Here is a 21,409-nt window from a genome sequence, read left to right as displayed (position 1 = left end):
AAAGGCCATGGAGTTGCACTTCTTCCTGACTCCCAAGACCGGGAGGAAGACACGTGTCTTGCCTCATTTTGTAGCTGAACAGAGGGGCAGAGCACTGCCCAGCTGGCGGCTTGGTTCCCTTACCAGCAGTGATGTCACTCCGCGGGTCTAACGGGTTCACAGCGTGTGTTGCTAGAGGCACTGCCCAAGCACAGGATATGAGTGTTATTTCTGGAGGAGCATGCTGTGCAACGGTCCTGAGCCTGCACAGGAGCGCAGGGCTGGCCTTAAAAATGGCATCCTGCAGCCTCTTCGCACTCTGATTTTCCCACTGCAAGTGGAAGATGCTTCCATGTCTGCACGACCCTGCTTGTCTCCAACAGAATATTGTCAGTAATAATAAAGTTTTCAGGCTGCCCTAGACTGCCAGCAGTTTTGTGCATGCAGTGCTGTAATCTCTGCCCTCGGGGAAGCCTGCATCAGGCCACTGGAAGCTAATGAGCTTGTGCAGGTGTTACTGAGGGTGTAATGTGGCTTACTGAATTACTGTTGTCTGCAATTTGAATTACTTTATTTGATACTTAGATCCAGCGATGGTAGCATGGGCTGGAGCTGGGAAGCACTTGTTGAGTAAGTAGCTTTTCCAAGAAGTGCATAGCAGAAGATGAATGTGGGATTTTGTATAGCTCTTGCTGCAGAAGGGGGAAAAATACCTGTTGTGGAGCTGAGCTGGAGCTATTTCTTGCTTTTTGCAGTGGTATAGAAAGCCAGTCTTCTGAGTGGTAGAGGGGTTTGATAGAACCAAAAGGTCACCAGAAATGGTTTCTGATGTAAATCATGCCTAAAATGTAGAGTGATAAATGCTGTCATGATGGTTGAAGGGTGGTAGCTTTATGTAGGGGTTGCAACAGGAATGTTTTTGCCCTAGATTGGCTCAGAATCTTGACCACTGGGCTGGTTGGACCAAATCCTCATTGGGTGTAAGTCATCACATCTCTGTTGGTATTCACTGAGTTAAGGTTTTTTTCTTTTGTAGCTGATTTTTCCTCTTTGTGCTTTCAGAAATAACGCGAATCATCCAGGTAGACTTGGACCTGAAATACAAGACCAACATCCGAGACCTGTTTGAGGAGTTTGACAACTTCCAGGAAGGAGCTGTCATTGGGATTGCCAGGGAAATGCAACCAGTATACAGGTACAGCAGCATGCCCAGAGCATGAGCGTGGAGAAAAGAGGATGGGCAGTAGTTGGCTTTTATGTTTTCTGTCAAACTCAATTCAGTCTTTGGAGCAAAATCTATGGAGAAAGAGTCTCCCCGTTTTAATCCCAGCAGAAGAATTTAATTGGAAACTCCCAGGCAGATATGAACAAAGTGTACAGTATCACCATCATTTCCTTGATTTCACACATCATGTCAAGGCTTTCAGAACTGAGTTCCTGATAATCAGTGCCTAAATCCATTTAGGCTCACAGAATACCTGTTAGAGGAGTGTTTCCCCAGCCATTTCTGTTTAGATGCTCTAAGTGAATTTTGGACTGCTACTTTGTACATCAAGGTCTAGATTTTTTGGCCATGAATATTGCTGCTCTGTCCAACATGTGGCAATATTTCCTCATTCCAGGTGAACCTGGGACCAGTGCATTTCAGATGTGCTTGTGCATTCTGTTAGACTGACAGAGATCAAAGTGCAGACAGGCAGCAGTCGCAGCCTGAGGACTAGCTCTGAGCAGTGCAGTCGCCTTACATCCTGCTATTTAGCTTTTCTCTTTGTTTTGCTTTCCTCTGTGTTTTCCAGAGAAGAACTGACTCAGTATTGGGGAATCCCACTGTCAAGAGATTTAAGCAGATCAGTCTGCTTTCTCCAGTCATTAGCTTATTTGCAGGGAGTTTGAACCACATCCTGTGCTAATGCAAGATCTTTTGGGGAATGCCACGATTGAAAGAGAGAAGCTCTTTTGTTGGTGGCATTTGGTGGTTTCTCTGTTTCCATTAAGCAGAGAATACGTGTTGAGTTTGGGTGATAATGAGGTTCTGGATCCCTGGAGGCATCTCACAGAAGCATGGAGTGTGCACTTAGGGTGTCCCCTCACACAGGTGGGCCGGTGGTGCTCTAGGTCCTTCAGTATTTGATTCCCTGCTTCTGTCAGCAGGTTACTAATGAGTGGATGCTGTTTTCAGTTGCAATGGACCCTTTGCTGAAGAGGTACTTATACAGAGAAGTCTAAATGGGTAAAACTCTTGATGACCTGGGCTTGCAAGCATGCAGATAGTCCCATGATCTGCTGTGCAGATGTTCTGATCTCTTCCAAAGCTGATGGAGGCTTTGAGACTTCATCACTTGCAGAGAAGAGCCTCAGCCTCTCAGAAGCAGCAGCCAAATCTGGCAGAGTTATTTCCAGGGTTCCTAGTGCTCTGAAGCTGCAAAGTGCTGCTCTGTCATTCGCGAGTCGTGCTATAACTGTCTGGCAGAAGCAGGGCTGACTGACATTTTTGAATGTGCTCACAGTGGATTCATTCCAGCTGTGCTTAAGGGTTTATTTAGTGCTTTCTATGTCTGGTGTGAAACGTGCTCTAGAGAAAATGCCAGCTGGGCAGTCTAGAGGGAAATTTTCTGTTCATGGTCAAAGACTTTTGGCAGAGTCAGTGAGAGGTAAAGGGTCTCTCTTACGGCTTCTGGTACCACTGATATCCTGCATGGACCCATGTGGCTCCCTATTTCTTGTGTAGCGTTCTGCCACAGGACCAATCTCAGTGTTAGAGGTAGCTGTGAAGTGGGCTCCGGCTCTGATTTGGCCAAACAGTGGAGAAGACAAGATAACTCCACTGTAACTTGCTCTTTGAACCCTTGGTTCATCAGCCAGCACTGACTGTGGTAGTAGCTAGCGATGGGAGCCACACAGGGAGGGCTTGCCAAGCTCTTCCCACTCACAGGCCACCAGTGGGCTTCAGGGAGGAGCAGCTCCAGGTTCCTCAGGTCTAAGCTGGGTCCAAAGGAGGCAGCCCAAGGACGTCCCTCTGTGTAGTTGCTGCACCAGTCTTTCGAAGGTGTGCACTTGTTCATGTGGAGCCCTGCAAAATAAAGTGATACAGGCTGACCAAGCCTGGCAGCCAGAGCTTTGCATTCAGGAAGCATAGTCCTGACTATGGAAAAGGTCTTGCTGGCCTCCTGGGTTGTGGGTCAGGGACAAGATGAAGTAAAGCATAGCAGAGCCACTGTGTTCCTGCTTAGCAACAAGGGCAGCCAGGACTGGGTGTTTGGCATGCTGTGTTGGGACTAGCAGTGACTTCAGCCCAGGTAATGTCACTAGGCTGAGCTGTGTCTGGAGCTCTCATGCCCAAAGGAAAAACAGAGGTGGTCAGTGAGAAGTTGTTGTTTCTCCAGTTCTTCTCCAGAAGTGGGGCACCACTCACTCTGTAGCTGCAATAGCCAAACAGCTTCACTCCCAAACATTGTTTTAATGCACTCTTTGGTAATGAAAACAAGGCTTGTTTCATGTTACTGCTCTGGAGCTTTGCCAAGCTGGTGATGCCATTTGGGAAAATCCACCATCCCCTTTGATTCAGATGTGAGTTGTGTCAGTTCCTGACAGCAGCACAGTCTCAGTAGTCTGGAGTCGCAGGTTGGTGGGTTTCTGGTGATGAGGCTGGGTGGTGCCTGGCTTTGGCACCATTCCTAGGTTCTGCAAGGATGGGAGGAGGCCATTTCCCTCTTGCAGAGCAAAGGCTGCAGATCAGGTACCAGGCCAGCCGCAAGGTGCAGGAGATGGGTGTCTTTGTGGCTGGGGCAGGCGTGTGGGTGACAGGAGGTGGGGGCTGTCTGACTGCATGCATGCGTGCTGTTCTGCTGGGGAGCCATAACTCAGCTCTGCATTCAGCAGCAGCACACGTGTCTCCAATAAAAGTCAGCCAGAGCTTTCTGCCCTGAGTGATGGTAATAGGCCCAGTGCTCCACTGGTCTACAAAGGGGGTTCTCATTAACCCTATCTCCTGTCCCCCTTTTTGTTCCCCACGTGCCACATGCCTGTGTGCAACACAGTTGGACTAAATTAGAGGAGTGGGTGAATGCAGAGTCCAGATACCACAAGAGGTTCTAGCCCCTTGGCCAGTGGACTGGGAATAGGTTCATATTTGAGCAGGTGCTGTGTTGAGTGGGATCAGATATTTCCAGATCAGTACTTACAGAAACTGATTTAATTTATCCTGTCTTGTATAAAGGATGAACCTCAATTTTCGTTTTAATTATTGGTGAGTCAGATCACCAACTCAGGCCCTAAGGAGTTCTCAGCTGAGCTGGGTTTGAGCGTCTGAAATAGCTTGGGTAGATTTGCTAATCCTGGTGGAAATGTTCTCAGGGAAAGATTAAAAAAGCTTAATAACTCTATAGGTCTTGTCTTTTCCTCCTGGAAGCTTTAGTAATGGTATCGATAGCTGGACCTCCTAATACGTACCCAGTCAGTGCAAGTGCAGTGCTGACTGGTGCCACAGGCTGGTGCATGCTGGAGCCCCAGTCCAGCAGTACCGTTGGGCAAAGGCTGAGCTTGGAGCAAATGTGATTTAGCAGAGCACAGTGAGTGCAGCGTACGCCTGCTGTAGGGCAGCCTGCCTGCGGGGACGGGGAGTGCCCGTTTCTGCTGTGAGTGCCCACATGATGTGAGGGTGGTCGCCGAGGGGAGTTCTCCAGCAGAGCGTTGGTAGAAAAGCAGCCATACAGGCAGCTCTCCAGAGGGTTGTCTGCAACCAGCAGAGTTGACTAGAAGCCAGGAATGAAGAGGCAGAGAGCAGGGAGGATGATCAGCTCTGGGCTGACCTGTGGAGAGTGGGGTGAGGCAGGGACCCAGTGCAGCTAGTCACACAGGTCCTTGCAGGGAAGGGCATGCGTCCCGCACACCTGGAGAACACGGCTGTGACAGGCACACAAGCGACACCATTCTGTGCTACCTGCAGAAGGCAGCACCTCTGGGAGACCAGGTCATCAGGGTGTTACAGGGACCACTAACACAGCAGGGAAATTGATGCTGGCTAATTCTCACTCCTCACTTAGCCACGAGAGCAAGTGTGGGGAAGCATCAGTAATGTCTTCCATGCATGCATGGCTACGTGAGCAAGGTGCCCCCTCCTCCCTGCCATGGGCGGGCAGTGGTGGCACTCTGAAGGCTTGTCCCATCCTATGTGAGCTGTTCTCCAGCTGCCTCCTGTGGATATTTGTTCCTGGTGTCTGGATACAGGCCAGAAATAACCTGTCTAAACTGCCAAGATGAGTTGCTAAATTCTAGACAACATGTCTGTCTTGAAATTTGAGCAAGTACGCATCCTCCTGTTTGTCCTCTCTGGGTCAGCGTGGTATTGGTTTTGTTTTGGCTCTGGCTGCAGCCATGGAGAATCAGTTCCTTCTACCCCTCCAGAGACTTGTTGCATTGGGTCTGTTTGTAGGGTAGGACCCAGAGCTGCTGGGAGAGTTTGGGTGGGTGAGTGTGTCGTGGCTTATTGGCAGACCCTCTGGGAGGCTGCCCTTTCAGTGGGAGGCTGTCACTGCTTTGTAAGTGTGCCATGGCTTCACCATCCCTGATTTTGAGCACTATTTCGGTAGTGACCTTGAAATCATGAATGCCACGTTAGAACCCGAGTGGTCTTGGTTCAGCACAGACAGCCTTCGCACGGGAAGCTGTTAGCGGTTACCAGAGCAGAGCACAGAGGTGTCTGCAGTGTAGTCTGAGGTAGCAAAGGTGCATGGTCAATGCTCCAATGGCACCTATGTCCTGCCCTGGCCCCAGGGCGTCCATGGTCCCTACTGGTCTTGATGTGCGGCAGCACCTCATCCCCATGCCCCATGCATCTTTGTTCTGTGTTTTGGCCAGGCTGTGCTCTGCTTCGCCTGGCTGGCAGTGCCCTGAATACCCTGGTAGGGCTGATCCTTAATCCAAACCGAGCAGGCCTGCCTGCACGGTCAGCACACTGCTGCCCCAGGAAGGAAGTTAGCCCTGCCAGTCACAGCAGTGACATGGGGCTGACCTCCAGCAGTGTCACATCCCAGGCAGGATGAGGGATAATGAATCATACTTCCCAGAGAAAAGGATTTTGGAATTTCCGCTTTTCTTTATAGTTACACATACAAAAACACAAATTGTCAATGGAGGAGGACAAAACTTGCCAGATCATGTCTTTTTCTTCACCCTCCATCAAGGTTTCAGTGATATTTCGGTGATAACAGGTTCACTCACAAATATGACTGTTTTTTATGCGATTTATAAATGGAGCTCAAGTTTGCATGGCATCTCTCCTTTTAGAGCTGTGGCTTTAGAGCAAATCATATAGCACTGTTTTTTGAATATGAGCCTCGTCCTAGCGTCTCTAGTCTGAGAGCTTAGCTCAGCTGCTGCGTCCCATGCTGTCATTAATCACCACTGATTATTTCCTAGAAGCCTGAGCCAAATGCGACCATGCTCACGAGAGCATTTCTGGTTGTGCATACTGCAGAAATCACCTCTGTTCCTGGGCTGGAAAGAGACATCTCTGTGGCTGTGGTAAAAGTGTCATTCTCTCCTCCTGATTTTTGGTCTTGGCAGGATGAGCTAGCATCAAAGGAGCAAAGATGCTGACTTCTCTTCTCTGTAGGTTGACACTGTGTTCAGAGCATGAAGTGCTGATATATCCGCTTTGGGTGTCCTGGCAGGATTTCAGTGCCCAGAATGGTAAATCCAGCCCCACTTAATCATGTCCAATTGTTAGAGCTTAAAGCGAAATACAGGGAATGGCTACTTCTAAGCACAGTGGCCTGGCTGGGTCCAAATGTGAGGTTAAATCAGTGTTGCCCAACAAGGCAGATCCCTTTTGTTAGCAGTGCAGCCTGCAAGAGTTAAGTGAGCAGGATAAATTAAACGTCTGGTTGCCTAAATTAGTCCAAGGTGGACTGGCTCCATGTTTCTGTCTCTGAAGGGATCAGCTTTGCATTACTTCTGTGCATAGCTAGAGAGGGGAGACGGTGGCCAGCTCTCTGGATGTGGTTAGTGGAACAGGGCATGGCTGGAGGTTAGTGAAATAAGCTTTGGGGTGTTCAGTTAAAGGAAGAGATCTCCAGCCTGCCAGGGGCCAAGGCATGGGATCGCAGGGCTGAACATTGTCGTCCAGTGAATATCTGTAACCTGAACTGAACCCGTCCTCCCCAACCTCCTGCTGCAGATGGTGGGTACAAACAAGCCGAGTAATAACAGTCCTTACATGCTTCGTTTCTTGGTTGAACTTTTTGTTGTTGCAGTTTTGATTTTCTCAGTCAGTTTGGGCTATGTTGTGTTATCTTGTTGTGCTGTTTTTTATCTTTATTTAAAAGCAAATGCCTACTGTTTCTTGTCATCAAATCACCCAGTGTGGAAGGAGCCTTGTGAGAGCGCAGCTTCTCCCTCCTGCAGAACCTTCCATGTTGTTAGACTTGCACCTCTCTTTTAACAAGGTTTCAAGACAAAAACACAAGCTGACAAAGCGTGAGTGTCTTTGTAAAAATCTTTGCTATTTTTATACCCTAAGCAACATAAAAATGTGTTTTATGTGTGAAGTAGAGGTGCCAGCTCCAGCCATGTGTTTCACCACATACACAGGTTTGAAGCCTCAATTGGAAAAAGTGATTGTGGGGGTGGAGGAGTGTTACAGGTTTGCGGCGCACTGGTGGGCTGCGGGGTGGCTTGTGGGTCCCTTGATTGCCACTTGTGCTTTCCTTCCCACTTTGCGCAGTGCCTTCAGATACCAACTCTGCCCAGGGGAATTTTATCCCAGTGTTTGCATCTTCACTGGGGTGAAAAAGTTTCCAGCAGAGCCAGCAGTATGATGTGGTCAGATTTGCAGTTTTAAGAGATGCCAGTGTCCTGGAATCTGCTCCCCCAAAAAAATCAGGAGGTGTTTCCCAAGCAGTAAATTGTGACCAGGGTTGTGCCCTAATGTTTTTACTCTGCGGAAAGGGAGGTGCACTCTTGCTAGCAGTCTTGTGGCTGTGAACCAGGGCTGTACTGGAGCACATTTAACACAGAGGCCTTAAAAGCAGACTGGCCAATGTGGGGCAAAGTGCAGAGCAAATCAGGAAGAAGCTCAGAGCTTTCCTGGGCCTTTGTGCTTACAGAGCTCTGGACTGGCATCCTCAGTGGGCAAGGCAGGCTGGTCACTACCTGTGAAAGGTCTATGTGCCTTTTTCCGTTGTCTCCACAGTGATGGGGATGATGGATCTAGATCAACCCAGTTCCCTGTGTTAGATGCTCAGTCTTAATGCTTGTTACCTACGTGGCCCGTCAGAGGAAGTGTATGTGTGCACGCAGGCGTATTTTATAAGTGTTACACCGTTTTCTAGAAGGCAGTTCTGTTCCCACCAGCTGCCTTTTTGCTGTTTTTTTGTAGGCTATACTTTTCAGGCATAGGCTGGGACTGGATAATGCTCAGCTTCTGGGCTGGTGCGCTGAACAGCACTGGGTACAAATGCTTTCGGGAAATGGAATAGTAAAAGAACAGCAAATAGGAAATGTCCCAGAGCCTGCTTGCACATCCTGAAGGTAGGGGGAAACCTCCGGACAGCAAAACAGGATGGCACTGGACTGTTTCCATTCATTGACTCATGCTGAAACAATGCCCGGGTGCTGTTTTTCTTGGATGAATGTATTTCTGTGAGTAAAAAGGTCTCCTGACCCTCTTGCAACACAAATGCTGGGGCTTAATTGTTGCACAGTCTGGGGCTGGTCTGTTTCTTCAGGTCTGTTAGGATCGGTTTGAGTGGCCTTTATATAGTGGTAGCTTCCACATAGGGGCTAAAAGCCTGTAGCTGGTGATGTGTTGAAGCTGCACGTCGATCATCCTTCAGCCTTGCCCTCACAGACAGCATTTGGCTGTGGACCGGCTGGCAGAGGCCAAGATGCAGTGATCCTGGGTGCTGAGGGAGAGGTTGCTGGAGTCCACATCTCGTGTGGACATCAGACTAAGATCCGAAGCTGTTTGTGTCATGTTTGTTTTTCTTCCAGCTGCAGCAGACAAACTGGTATTCAGTCCATGGGTCAAACGTGTTACGGGTGATACGTGTTACGGGTGATACGTGTTACGGGTGATACGTGTTACGGGTGATACAGGATTGTCAACATCTTGGTGGAACAGGCAACAGGCAGAGCTTCATCCTGCAAGGGGCTGAGCACCCTCCATTGCCCTCCACTTCCAAGAGAGTTGAGGACACCCAGGGTTGTGCCCTAGGCTCTTACACGCTTGTGGGCTTTCTGTGGCAGCACTACCACCTCATATTGCAAACCTTTGCTCCCTCACAGAGTGCCTCTTGCCAGGATGAAGTGTGCATGCTGGCCTGCAGACAGAGCTTCTTCACAGCACTGACATATGTCTGCTCATATGTCTGCCTGCGTAGGATCAAGGCCAAGGCCAGGTACTCGTGCTTCAATGGGAGCAATTCTGATGGAAAGATTAAAATCTGCATCTGAAGTTTGTTAGATCCAAAAAGCTTTCCATGCGAGGAAGTGCTTCTGCAAAGTCATAATCTTAATTAAAAATCCTTTTGTCCCCTTCAGTGACTTTCCTGTAGCATTTCAGCTAGTCAAAGGTGCTGCCAGTGTCCTGTTCACCAGACTACAAAGGGCTGATGATGATGCTCTTAATAAATATTTATGTTGCACCAGGGCTTCTGTGCCAGATCCTGAACAAATTCAGAAATCCAGATCCTCCTGTGCTCTGGAGACAGCAAGCCAGCTAAGAAACATGCAGGCAAATGTCGCAAATGCAGATTCAAAGCAGGTTATCAGAGGGCCAGGTAAACTCACTGTCTCCAGGGAGTGCACTTGATGTAGGTTTGGTCTGGGGAGCAGCTTAGCAGGGCACATTAGACCCCCAAGGAGCTTTGACTGTCTGTCGGTGTCAGAGTCTCCATGGATACTTGACATAACTGTGACTGCTCTGTGGAAGAAGGAACACATACTCAGGGGTAACCAAAATGACATCTCTCTTAAGGTGTAGCTAGGCACTGAGTGGCCAGGACAAGGCTGGTATTCCTGGTACTGCTTGGTCTAGGAGCAGCAGGACTTGCTGCCTGGGATCAAAGCCAAGGCCAGGTATTCATGCTTCAGTGGGAGCAATTCTGATTTCCAAATCCAAACAGCTTTCCATGCAAGGAAGTGCATGGGCACGACAGCCAGTGCTGAGGGCCAGAAGGGACCATGCTCCCTTCTGAGCTCCAGTGCCAAGAGCAAAGCTGCTGTGCTTGCCTGGGTGGGATCGAATGGGACCAAGGTAAACCATGGCTTATGTGGATCAGCCTGCTGCCAGTCGTGATCATACATGAGGCTAGGACTGGGTGCACTTCACATGAATACAGGCACGCCACTGGTCTCCATCAAGACATGGAGAGGACATCCACGTGAAGAACCTGCTGCTTAGGCCTGCCCTGAGGGGATCCTTGCCAGCTCTCCTCTGGGGAGTGCTTGTCCCCAGGCACCGCAGCTGAGCACTAGCAGGAGCCAAAGCGAGAAACCTCCCAGTTTTGAAGCAGCCCCATAGCTGAGAGCTGCAGATGGATGGAATGGGGAAACATTGCAGCGCTCCCAAAAATGTTCTGAAAACTCTGATTACAGAAGGCAGAGCTTAAACCTGATTCTTAGCAACTTTCCTGGTAAAAGATCCCTCTGGTCACACTGATGGCGTGTGAGGCTGGGCAGGGGGGTGGTATTGATTACACAGCTGCTCTCAGCAGCCACAGACTGACATCACATTAGCGTGCTGCACTACATTCCCCCCTCCCATCCTGACAGCTACCCAGCCTCTTTGCTTCATCCAGCAGAGATGTGGTTTCTGTGTCGTTGCTGACATTGCCATGCTGCCGTTGGCACTGGGAGGAACAGAGGTATCCTTCAGTGGAGCCTTGGGGGAAGCGCACCGTCTTCCACAGCTGGGGAGGACATCCCAGGGCTGCGTGGAGTGCTGCACTGCTGTACAGAGCACAATGTGCCATGGGGAGATTGCAGGGGAGGGACCTGGAAGCCGATCCTATAGCCATCTCTTTGCCTAGGAGTGAAGTTTGCTGGTTGTGCTGGTGGTTTGCAAAAGACGGTGTAAGGAAGCTCAGATCTGGCTACAAGCGTGTTGTGCCTGCGGCAGGATGTGTCCCAGAGTAACTCACTTCTTCTGGACAGTAGCGTGTGTTGTGTTAGCCTTGACTGATGAGTTTGACCATATCAGCCTATATTGTTCATGCACTTGGTGCAGACAACAGGGTTTCCTGGGGGCTAGCAGAGGCAGTGTCTCCTGAAGCCTCTGCAGAAGCATCTGATCCTGTTCAGAGGCTCTTTGCAGGAGAAGCTGGTACTGCTGCCTGCACAGCCTGGCCAGGCTGCAGCAAAGAGCCTGTTGGAGGGGCTGGAGGGGAAGGCAGCAGGAGAACGCCGGGAAAAGACAGTGGCTATTCAGCCCAGAGGCACCTGGGCTGGGCTGTGCAGTCTGGCAGCCTGCACCTTCACCGCTTGGGACCCATGAGTGTTGCCCCACACCTCTCTCACTTTGGTGGTCTCATTAGAGAAGAGTGTCCTGCTGGCAAAGGGGAGCTGGTAGATCCTCTCTGCATCTAAGTGGCACGGGCCGAGGAGCACTGGGGTGCACAGTGACATGGGGTTGCAGCTGGGTCCTCAGGGCTCTTGGCTTCTGGCTCTGCTCTGAGCTGTGGGATTAGGAACTTAATGCTCTGCCCACCCTAACCCGCAGGACCTCGCAGAGGTGCTTTTGCTCCCAGGCTCAAGCTAGCATGGTCAGGTGCCCCAGGAGAGCTGCCTGACTGGTACCTGCAGGCTTCCCGTGGTGGTGGACCCCACCAGTGGTCTCAGTCCTCCTCCAGTCCCGGGCCATAGCTGGGCCTGCGCAGGTGGTTGCTGTCTTCGTTTCTGCTGTCAGGTGAGATTGTTACTGCTGTACCTGATGAGAAGAAACTAATTAAAGCCTGAGGCATCTTGGAAATCCACAGTGCTGGAAATTATAACAGTCTGTCCTGCAGGAAGGGATAGCTACATCAAAGGGACAGCTACAGACTACAAAGGACCAACACTTGGATCCTTTTATGGCTACAAAGCAGTTGGTCTTTGCTTCTGCCTAAACTGAAATCTAGGAAGAGCTTGAATAGGACATTTTCTCATGGAAAGGGAAAGGAGTAGAAGCTTTGTTTTAAGCAGTGATTGTCTAGGAGATGCAGTAGGTGTGTTGTGTACCGAGTGATACGGGTTTTGTTCATGCCCTTCTGCCTGTGCTCACCCGTACCAGGGCTTGGGCTGCAGCCCCCCTTCCTCCCCAGCCCAGCTGCCCCTGGGGTGAGGCAGATCCGTCACTGCTACTGGCACTCCTGCTCTGCAAAGTAGTTTGTGGGTGTCTGCTCTTTTTATTTGGAGCTGGTTAAGTCTGTGTTGACCTGCTGGAACTTGGATATTTTGACACGTTGAGGAGGAAGAGCTGGGTTTAGGGCTCCTGCGATAAGCCAGAAGCCTGACCAGGACTCAGACAGAAGCCATGAGAGCTGGTAAAATACCTCGCAGCAGTCCATTAGTGAAGGGAAGCAACTTTGTACAACCTTCTTACCTTGAGGCCTGTCACTTTGAGTGTTTAATGTTTGCTGGAAGCTAAGTGGCAACTGTATTAAGTCAGTTTGTCAGACATTTAAACGAGGGAAAGAATTAGTTTGGGCACGGAGCAGACTATTGCTGAATCCTCAGCCAGACTGGGCTTTTAGCCTGTCTGGGCCAACACAGTACATCCTGTACCTTCTCTCTAGATGAAAAAAAAAAATCGAGAGAGCTGCCAGCAAGGTGGAGTTGCTGAATTCCCCGGGTCTCAGTTAAGACAGTGGTGGTGTTTTTAAGATTTACACATTTTGTGACAGTTGCCTGAAAACAGTCACTGAGTAAAACTAGAGAGAAGCAGCAGATAAGCTTTAGCAGACTGCTTGTCTGGGATCAAGCTCTGAAGGTAGAGATAACCATCCTCAGAGGACCTGTCCTCCTACCCCGTGTCTCCTCTGTTTTTATGGAGTCCTTACACAGGCAGGTTGCCCTGATTTGACAGCTTTGTTCTTTTCCAACTGCTTTTATCCTGGAAGAGCAGGAAGCTGCCTGCCATGATGGGCTCTGTCTCTCTCAAGACTCTCTGCAGGAGAATTGGCCTTTGCTGTGTCCCACCAGGTGTGGTGATGCTGCTGCTGCCCTGAGCAGTGATGTTTCGCAGCAGCCCGCACACCATCCTGGCAAGCCAGAGCCGAGCACATCGCCTTTGCACACCAGGTTATAAGTCATTTTGAGTCTTTGAGTTGATTTGCAGTGAGTGCTCCTGCTTGATGTGAGGGAGAGGATGGGTCTAAGGAATCTTTGGCAATTGCTACCGAGAAAAAGCCAAAATTACAGAACAAGCCGAACCTTTAGGAATTGGCAGCAGAATCAATTTCAGAAAGTTAGCATTACTTTCTGAGAAAAAATTATCTTGGAAGGTAAAGCTGTTTCGTTGTCTACATCCATGTACATCACTAATATAGGATCTGTTGTGCTTATATTCCCATTACCAACCAAACTTGGAATATATCTTAAAAGCAATGGATAAATTTGACAAGATCTAATACCCACAAATGCATACTGATTAGCATTAGTACTATTAATGATATTAATACTATTACTGTCCCTTTTGAGATTTTGGGCATTACAAACATGATTTTTTCAACAGTCAAGACTCTCTTGTGTGTTTGGGTAAGGCAATTGGGATTCTCCAAGATAGGGTTCAAGCTTTCCATCTAAGGACTCAGACACTATTCTGCAAAGAGCATTCATGGGATGGTGGTCCTCCTTTGCAAGATCCTGCAAGGTTTTGCTGTGGGTTTTTATTGTTGATCATACCATGCAAGTCCAGTGCATGTCAGGTGAGCACCTATCTGTTACTTTACCAATACAGCTTGTCCTGACCTTCTGAACTTCTCAATTCCAGTGCCTAGAGGATGGTGTCACGCAGTTGGCATCTGCATCCAGACGTGCCTCATGGGAGGCATATTGGTGCAGCCTCGCATCTCCTTTGGCATGCCCTTTGCAACCCCACTCTGCTTGCCCCTCAAGGATTTCTCTCTCTCCTACCCCTACCCCTACCCCTACCCCTACCCCTACCCCTAATCCTAATATATGGCTGGCCACACCCAGAGCCCCCCAGAGCCATGGCTGGCCCAGAAGACAAAGGAGTTGTGGGAGGCATCTTGGTGCAGCCTCGAATCCCCTTTGGCATGTCCCTTGCAACCCCACTCTGCTTACCCCTCAAGGATTTCTCTATGTTGTAACCCTGAGCCCAGCCCTAGGCCTAATATCTGGCATGGCCACACCCGGAGCCCACCAGAGCCATGGCTGGCCCAGAAGAAACAGGAGTCGTGGGAGGGATCTTGATGCAGCCTCGCATCTCCTTTGGCATGCCCTTTGCAACCCCACTCTGCTTGCCCCTCAAGGATTTCTCTCTCTCCTAATCCTAACCCTAACCCTAACCCTAACCCTAATTTTTATTGGGGCCACACCCAGAGCCCACCAGAGCCATGGCTGGCCCAGAAGAAAAAGGAGTCATGGGAGGGATCTTGGTGCAGCCTTGCATCTCCTTTGACATGCCCTTTGCAACCCCACTCTGCTTGCCCCTCAAGGATTTCTCTCTCTCCTAACCCTAACCCTAATTTCTGTTTGGGCCACACCCAGAGCCCCCCAGAGCCATGGCTGGCCCAGAAGACAAAGGAGTTGTGTGAGGGATCTTGGGGCAGCCTCGAATAGCCTCTGGCCTGCCCTTTGCAACCAAACTCCATTTGCTCCTCAGGCATTTCTCATGGAGGAGATGGGGATGCTCTGGCTGGCAGGACCTGATGCCGAAGGGCAGCTGACTGCTGCTCACAGCAAAGGCTTCCTCACCAGCGGTTGGTGGAGAAGTAATTTCCAAGAGCTGAAACCCTTTGATGGAGGAACAAACAAACAAACAGCAGGAAATAGGCTTTGCTGCATAGTTGGGATGTTTTCTGAAGCCGTGCATTGGTGTGCTCAGCTCTTAAAGGGGAAGCTCCAGGCAATGCTGCCATGGCAGCACCATTTCCAGAGATTCCCTGAACACGTGTCTGCTCTCTGAAGCTCTGTGGCAGCTCTTCTCGGTGGTGAGGCTCCACTACAGCAGCTCCCGAGCTCTGGTCCGGTGACCTGTCCACAAGCAGAACCAGCTGGTGAGACGCCTCCTTTTGTACTTTGCGGTAGGCTATGCTGAGCGGTACAGGCAGGGCCCCTTCCTGGCATGGGAGTGTGGCCAGGGCCCTTGCTGGCTGAGCAAGACTGGGCTGAGAGGCACCACACAAGGTTCATAGCACAGCCTTGCTGGGCTGAGGCTGAAAACGCGGTATGGGAGTAGGTTCTGCCGCCTGCTTTTGCAGCCAGGCTTCAGGACGTGGCCTGCTGTGTGAGCAAAGACAGCTGTGCTCTGGAGCAAGGGCCTCCTGCCGGGATGGAGGCCTTTCCTGCAGCAACCATTGAGCATCTCCGAAGTGCGAATATCTCCCCTGTTCCTGTGAATCCTGCTTGCAGGCACAGGTGGGCCCAGGAGATCCCTCCTGACACAGAGGCTGCTAATGCTCCCAAGTCACTAGGCAGGCAGGATAGCACTCCCTGAGCAGTGTCCTTTCCATGTTGTTACAGAAATCTGTCATTTTGAAAATAATTAGGCCTGCAGTATTTTAGAGTGCCCCGGTGAATGAGCAGCACTCCATCCTTCTGCAGTGCCGGATGAGCGGACAGTCTGACTCACGTGGCTGAGCTCGCTGCGCTGCCGTTTGTTCCAATGGCATTTGATCTAAAAAAGGAAGGAAACCAATTTAACCCAGACAGTGTGATTTATGGTCCCAGGCCTATTAGGGTGATTTTAGCACAGGAGTGGGATGCAAACGTTGAGGGTGATAAGGGTCACTGGCCTCGAAGACCCATATTGGGTCCCAAGGAAAGGTTTTCATACTTTGGTGCACTGCAGCTGTTAAATCCAGTGGTGAATTGTTTCTGCCTTGTGAGTGGATTCAATTTGTAACTGAGCACTAAAAGGTTGCGGGGAAGAGCCTGTGTTTCAGTCTGTGTACAAAAAACGAGAAGCTGGTTGTGACTGCCTGTTGTGAGCACCTGTGTCTCTGCGACTGTAGGTCCCAGCCAGGCAGGTGCCTCATGCTGAACATGAGCATGGGTGAGCCTCCACCCCGAGCCATGACAGCATCGTTGCTGCTGCTGCCGCCACTTCCTTAAAGCCTCCTTTGCTGCCTGCCGTGTGATGGCTCTGCACTGCTGAATCCCCCCCTTCTCACGGAGGGCCACCAGCCAGCGCTGCATGGCAGCACACGCTTTACCCCTTTCTCAGAGGTTGGCATGTGTCCCCCAGACGCAGTCCTGCCAGGCCAGCATCACATGCAGCAGGCTTCTGCAGGAGCTGGCTGATTCAGAAAAGGCTTTGCTGGCTCAGCTTGTGCAGTCTTAAAGGAGAATTTGGGTCTATGCAGCTGGTAGATTTTACCCAACAGGTTGCCTGAGGGTTGTTGAGGAATCATCCCTTAGATCACACAGCTCCTATGTCTCTTGCATAGGTCTCCTCTGTGTTGGCATCGTGTGGCCTCGGAGGAGTTGCACACATGAAGGCTGCAGGTTCTGCCTGTCCATGGAGGCAGACCGCCTCTGGGGTATGGCAGCCAGGTCGGGTTTGGGATTTGGAGACTGCTCAGGCTCCAGGGATGCTCCAGTGCGTCCTGCCGCTGGGCTGAGGCACTCCCTGCTCTCCAAGAGAGCAGGCCCGAGGCTGCCAGCGGTTTCCTCCAGGCCTCTGCCCTGCTGTGGGGTAGGGACTTGACCTGCTCCCAAACTCAGCATGAAGATCCTCTTTGCTGCTGCTGGGTGCCACAGGCACGGTGCTCGCAGGGCGGCATGCACTGGCAGAGCTTGGTGTCCACAGCAAAGGTTTTACCTTCCTAGGTGAGACTGAGAGCTTGGGAGGCAGAAGAGCTGAGCCCTTGCCTCATGTTGGCACAACTGCGCTGCACGCTGTTTTGGTGGAAGCAATCCCAGCACCTCCAGCAAACACCACAGCTCCTCTTGCACATCACCTAGGCAGTGCCCGCGGCAATGAGGCAGGTTTTGCTGAGCACCGCAGAACTGTAAAACCTCTCCTCTATGGCAAATGCCCTGCTGTCCAGATGCCTTCTGTGAGGGCTCCTGACTGCAGGGACCAATGCTGGAACAGCATGACACGAAGGGGCCAGGGCAAACGGCAGATGCAGCACAGGGACAGTGGGATCATGCTAAGGAGCGGGCACGGGTCGGCCGGCCTTGCACGGGGCTGCAGGCCCTCCAGCACAGCTGCCCGAGTGTGCTATTCCCGGGTCGGGGAGAGGAGCGAGGACAGCACGTTCCTAGCCAGCACCACCCTGAGCAGGACAGCATGTGCTTTGCATATTTGATAGAAGAGAACACTGCACTCAGTTTTATTAATCACTGAATAATGAGCTGCACTTGTTGTTACTAATCAGCCATTAAAGTGCGTCCATTTTTGGATCGTTAAGTCCATGCAGAAATGTAATCACCAAGAGCCAATTTCCTACTCACAAGTACAGGCCTTTTAAAGGTTTGGCATGTTGACTGTCTTCTGGTAGAGACCATTGCCATACATAATTTGTGCATTACATGAGGCATTTATCAGGGAGTTATTGATGTCTCATTGAGTATCTTAATCCTTTAATTCCTTAGTGTTTTCCACGGGAGCGGATTGGAGGTGGGAGAGTTTGTCCAGGCTGGAAGAATCAATTTGGTTCAGCAGGGCAGTGGTTGAGCCTTGCAGCCCCTTGGGCTAGTGGCATCTGTGCCGCGCGGACGCCTGTGTGGTGGAAGCTGCTGGGTGTGGCTGGAAGCCCAAGCTGGGGCAGCTCTCCTGGCGCTTGCCTCATGCCAGGCTCACTGGAGGCCAGTTCACTGAGCTCACTCAGCCAGGCTCACTGGAGAGCCCTTTGCTCCTTCCTTCTCAAAATGCCTGTGTTCTCTCCCTGCTGAAAACAGGGTTGTGCTGAGCGTGTTGGTGCGGAGCTGTGGTCTTCTGGGGCAGCAGGGCTCACGTGTCTTGACCCCAGCCCTGCCAGCATGGGGCAGGTGTATCCTGCCACTGCTTTGCTACCGCGTGCTGTTTGTGGCTGCTGCCTTGCCTGCTGGCTTGGTGCTTGAGTGTAGCTGCCATCTCCTCCTGCCGTTGACCCCTTCTCCGAAACTCCTTTGGACACTGACCTCTGGGCTCCAGCGCCTGGGGCGTGGAGGCGCATGGTGTGTGTTGGTGGAGCCATGTGTCCCAGCAGGCTTGCTGCCTGCAGTTCGGCTGCACCCCAAACCTCTCCGAGCCACCTCCTCCGCTGGTCACTGGCCTTGCTGCGAGCAGTGTCAGCCTGGGGATGCTTTGGATTTGCAGCCTGACTACCCGGCATGGCCTTCTGAAGCACCTTCAGTGGCTTGAGGCAAGGGCTTTCCTGTGCAGTTGGTGGGTGTCATTTGGAGATTGCAGCTATATATACTAGTTTTGTGGCTGCGGCACACAAAGCTCAGCGAGAAACATGTTCAGTTCAGTCTTGGGGCGGCGGGGAGCATGCCCCAGGCATCCTTGCAAATCCACAATCTTGTCCTGTCTGCCTTCTTCGACATCCCCCGACTTTTGTCCCTCTCTCAAGTAAGGCAAGAGAGGTTGGTATCCCAAAGCAGGGATCTGTGTTGTCTCCAGCCCCAGCAGATCCATCTCTCAGCTGTTCCCAGGTAAGAGCAAGGTGTTGGTGGGGACCCTTCACGTCTGGATTGGCCCCCGATCCTAAACCCTGTCGTCTGTGAGAAAACGATGTGTCAGAGAGACATTGAGGCCATGACAGTGTGCAGATTAACTGTATTTCTTCCTTCCCTTGCTGGTACCTGGGAATTAGGGTTGCTTTGCCTCGTGGTGACATTTTTCTTTCTGGAGAGGGGGGGCTGAGTACGACTGTGTTGATGAGGCTGTTGCACATCCCTGGGTGAATCATGTTCCCTGGAAAAGTGAAGCTAGGATTTCCTGGGTTACACAAGCTGCTCAGCTTTGGCTAAGACGCTCTGGACCAGGCTGGTACTGAACCTACCCCCTCAGCTCCTTAAAGGGTTTAACATTTGCACAAGGGAAATAAGCAGTTAGCAACAAGGGCGACTTTGTTACAAAAGCTCCTTCTCCAGAATAAGGACTGCTCTTGCCTGGCCTAGGTCTGGCAGGTGCCCTGGAGGGATGGGGAAGCGTATGTGTGATGGCAGTAATGGCTACGGTGACTGCTCTGTGCACAGCCCCCGAGGGTTCCTACTTGTAATCAAAATACCCGCCTGTTGTCAGCCCTTCCTGCAGCCAGGATTAGGCTGGAAGAGGCCCTGGCAGGCAGAGCTGGGAAGATCTTGTCTTCGCAAGGGACTTTGGAGCAGATCTGCAGGAGACCAAGTCTCTGTTGTGCCAGGAGTTCATGCCACACTTACACCAGCGTATGTTTAAAGTTGCATTTGACTCGTTCCTTAGCCCAGATGGACAGACATCCCAGGCCTTTCCCCGTGGCTGAGTTTTGCTTTTATTACCCAAGCCAGGTCTCCGCTCCTGGAGGTGGAGTGCCGGTACCGTCTGTGCCCCGTTCGAGAGCTCTGCCTGCCCAGCGCTGGCTCGGAGGCCGTGCTCTGCACTGGAGAAGGTCAGCTGTGCCGTCCTTCTGCAGTAGAAACTTGGAAGAGCCTATTCTGGCTGCAGCATTTGCTTTTCAGTGGTGGTGAGGTAGAGGAAGGGGAAATGGCCATTTTCCAGGAGATAATGTCAGTGAAACTAAGTGTAGGTAAGGGGACAGGAGCTGCTGGCTGCAAGCTGCATTTAGCAAAGGAGAGGAGAAGGCCCCAGGGAGGTTTCTTGACCACACTCTCACATCTCACTGAGGATAAGGTGGGAAATCCACCGTCAGTTTGGCAACAAGGAATGGTCACAGCTCCTATACGTCTATCCAGCCAAAAGGGAGAACTTATTTCTTTACAGAAAGCAGTGATGAGTTAAATGCACATCTTTCTGCTAGGATACGAACAGGTTTAAAGGGCCAGCTAGGCTTGAATGTTTGCACATCGCATTGCCCAGTTTGCAGGCGAAATGGCAAAAATACTTCTGTGTTGGGCTCCGCTTAAAAAGTTTGATATTCAGTATGTGTAGCCATCTTGCTTTGAGGCACTTCATGTTTGATTCCAATCAGGGGCTTCTGCATCTCTTCAGACTCTTCCACATTTCATGTTCTTAGGCATGTGGGCTGCTCCCCATGGAAGAGAAAGAGTGCTTGGCAAGGACACCGTGCTTGTGCTCACTGCGAAACCAGTCTCTTGCAAATGAGAACCAGCAGCTGAGCACACCAGCCTTGCTGTGTGCCTCTGGTGTCTATTTCTAATACACAGATCAGCATCTTTATGTCTCCCTCTCCATTTAAAATACTTATCTTCTTTCCCCATAAGGGCAGCACCCACTTCAGATTATGGCTCTCATTTGAATGAAAGCCATTGTGGCCAGTACAGGCCACTGTAACCCATGGTGTGAGGACTGCATTCGCATTAATGGCATTCTCCTTCATGAGATGAGACCAGGGAAGGAGAGCTGAAGCTAGTGGACATGCAGGTGCTTGCAGAATGATGCCTGGTGGTGGAAATGACTTGAACGATGCAGCCGTACTGCTGAATTAATGAGTGCATCAGCAGGCAAACTGCTGCCCTCACCATAGGGGACCTCTGGAGCACAACAGCTCTCTCTGGTCCCTGGAGCATGCTGGTATGACCAGGAAGGAGCAGAGTAAATAGCCGTGCTGTGAGCAGTGCTGTACCTCATTACACCTGCACTTGCGGCAGTGGTATGTCTCCTGCTGACATAGACCAGTGAATGCAAAAGGCAGCATGTTCAAAGAGGAAAAAAAAGAATAATTTTGTCACGCTGCCTAGTGAACCTGCCGATCTTGCTGCCACTAGATGCTGTTGGGGTCCGGAGTCAGGAATCAAAGCAATGTGAGGCATGCATGTGCCTTGCCAGGACATCACCGGCCACCTTGGAAGGAGTCAAACTCACAAAGGATTATATTGTCCTTCTTTCACGGATGGGGAGAGGAAAGAGCTCTGCTCGGCGCGGGTCCCCAGGCTGTGGTGCACATGGCAGCTGGGTCCTTGTCGCTCCTCCCTGCTTCATGAGAGCTCCCGAGAGCCATGCGAGCCTGCCTGAACTGGTGCAAACAGCCTTCTGGATGCACCCTCCTTATGTCAACTCTATTAACAGCAGGGAGAAGAAGAATGTTTTTTACAGTTCCCCTGAAAACTCTCCAGTATCAGCAGAAAAGTGGTGCAGACTGGCTGGAGCTGCCCCCCA

At 51.0% G+C, this 21,409-nt stretch overlaps 1 protein-coding gene across 1 annotated transcript in view; it reads left to right on the top strand.

Moving 5' to 3' along the window:
* XXYLT1 (xyloside xylosyltransferase 1) overlaps positions 1 to 21,409 on the top strand; it is a 69,308-nt gene that overhangs the window by 37,417 nt on the left and 10,482 nt on the right. Inside the window, exon 3 of the mRNA XM_064516817.1 lies at positions 1,042 to 1,174. Within this exon, the coding sequence (XP_064372887.1) occupies positions 1,042 to 1,174 (133 nt within the window). The remainder of the gene's footprint in view (positions 1 to 1,041; positions 1,175 to 21,409) is intronic.

Source organism: Dromaius novaehollandiae, chromosome 9 (assembly GCF_036370855.1).
Source record: "Dromaius novaehollandiae isolate bDroNov1 chromosome 9, bDroNov1.hap1, whole genome shotgun sequence".
Classification (NCBI taxonomy): domain Eukaryota; kingdom Metazoa; phylum Chordata; class Aves; order Casuariiformes; family Dromaiidae; genus Dromaius; species Dromaius novaehollandiae.
Note: the sequence above shows the minus strand (reverse complement) of the source record. Positions and strands in the feature narration are given on the sequence as shown.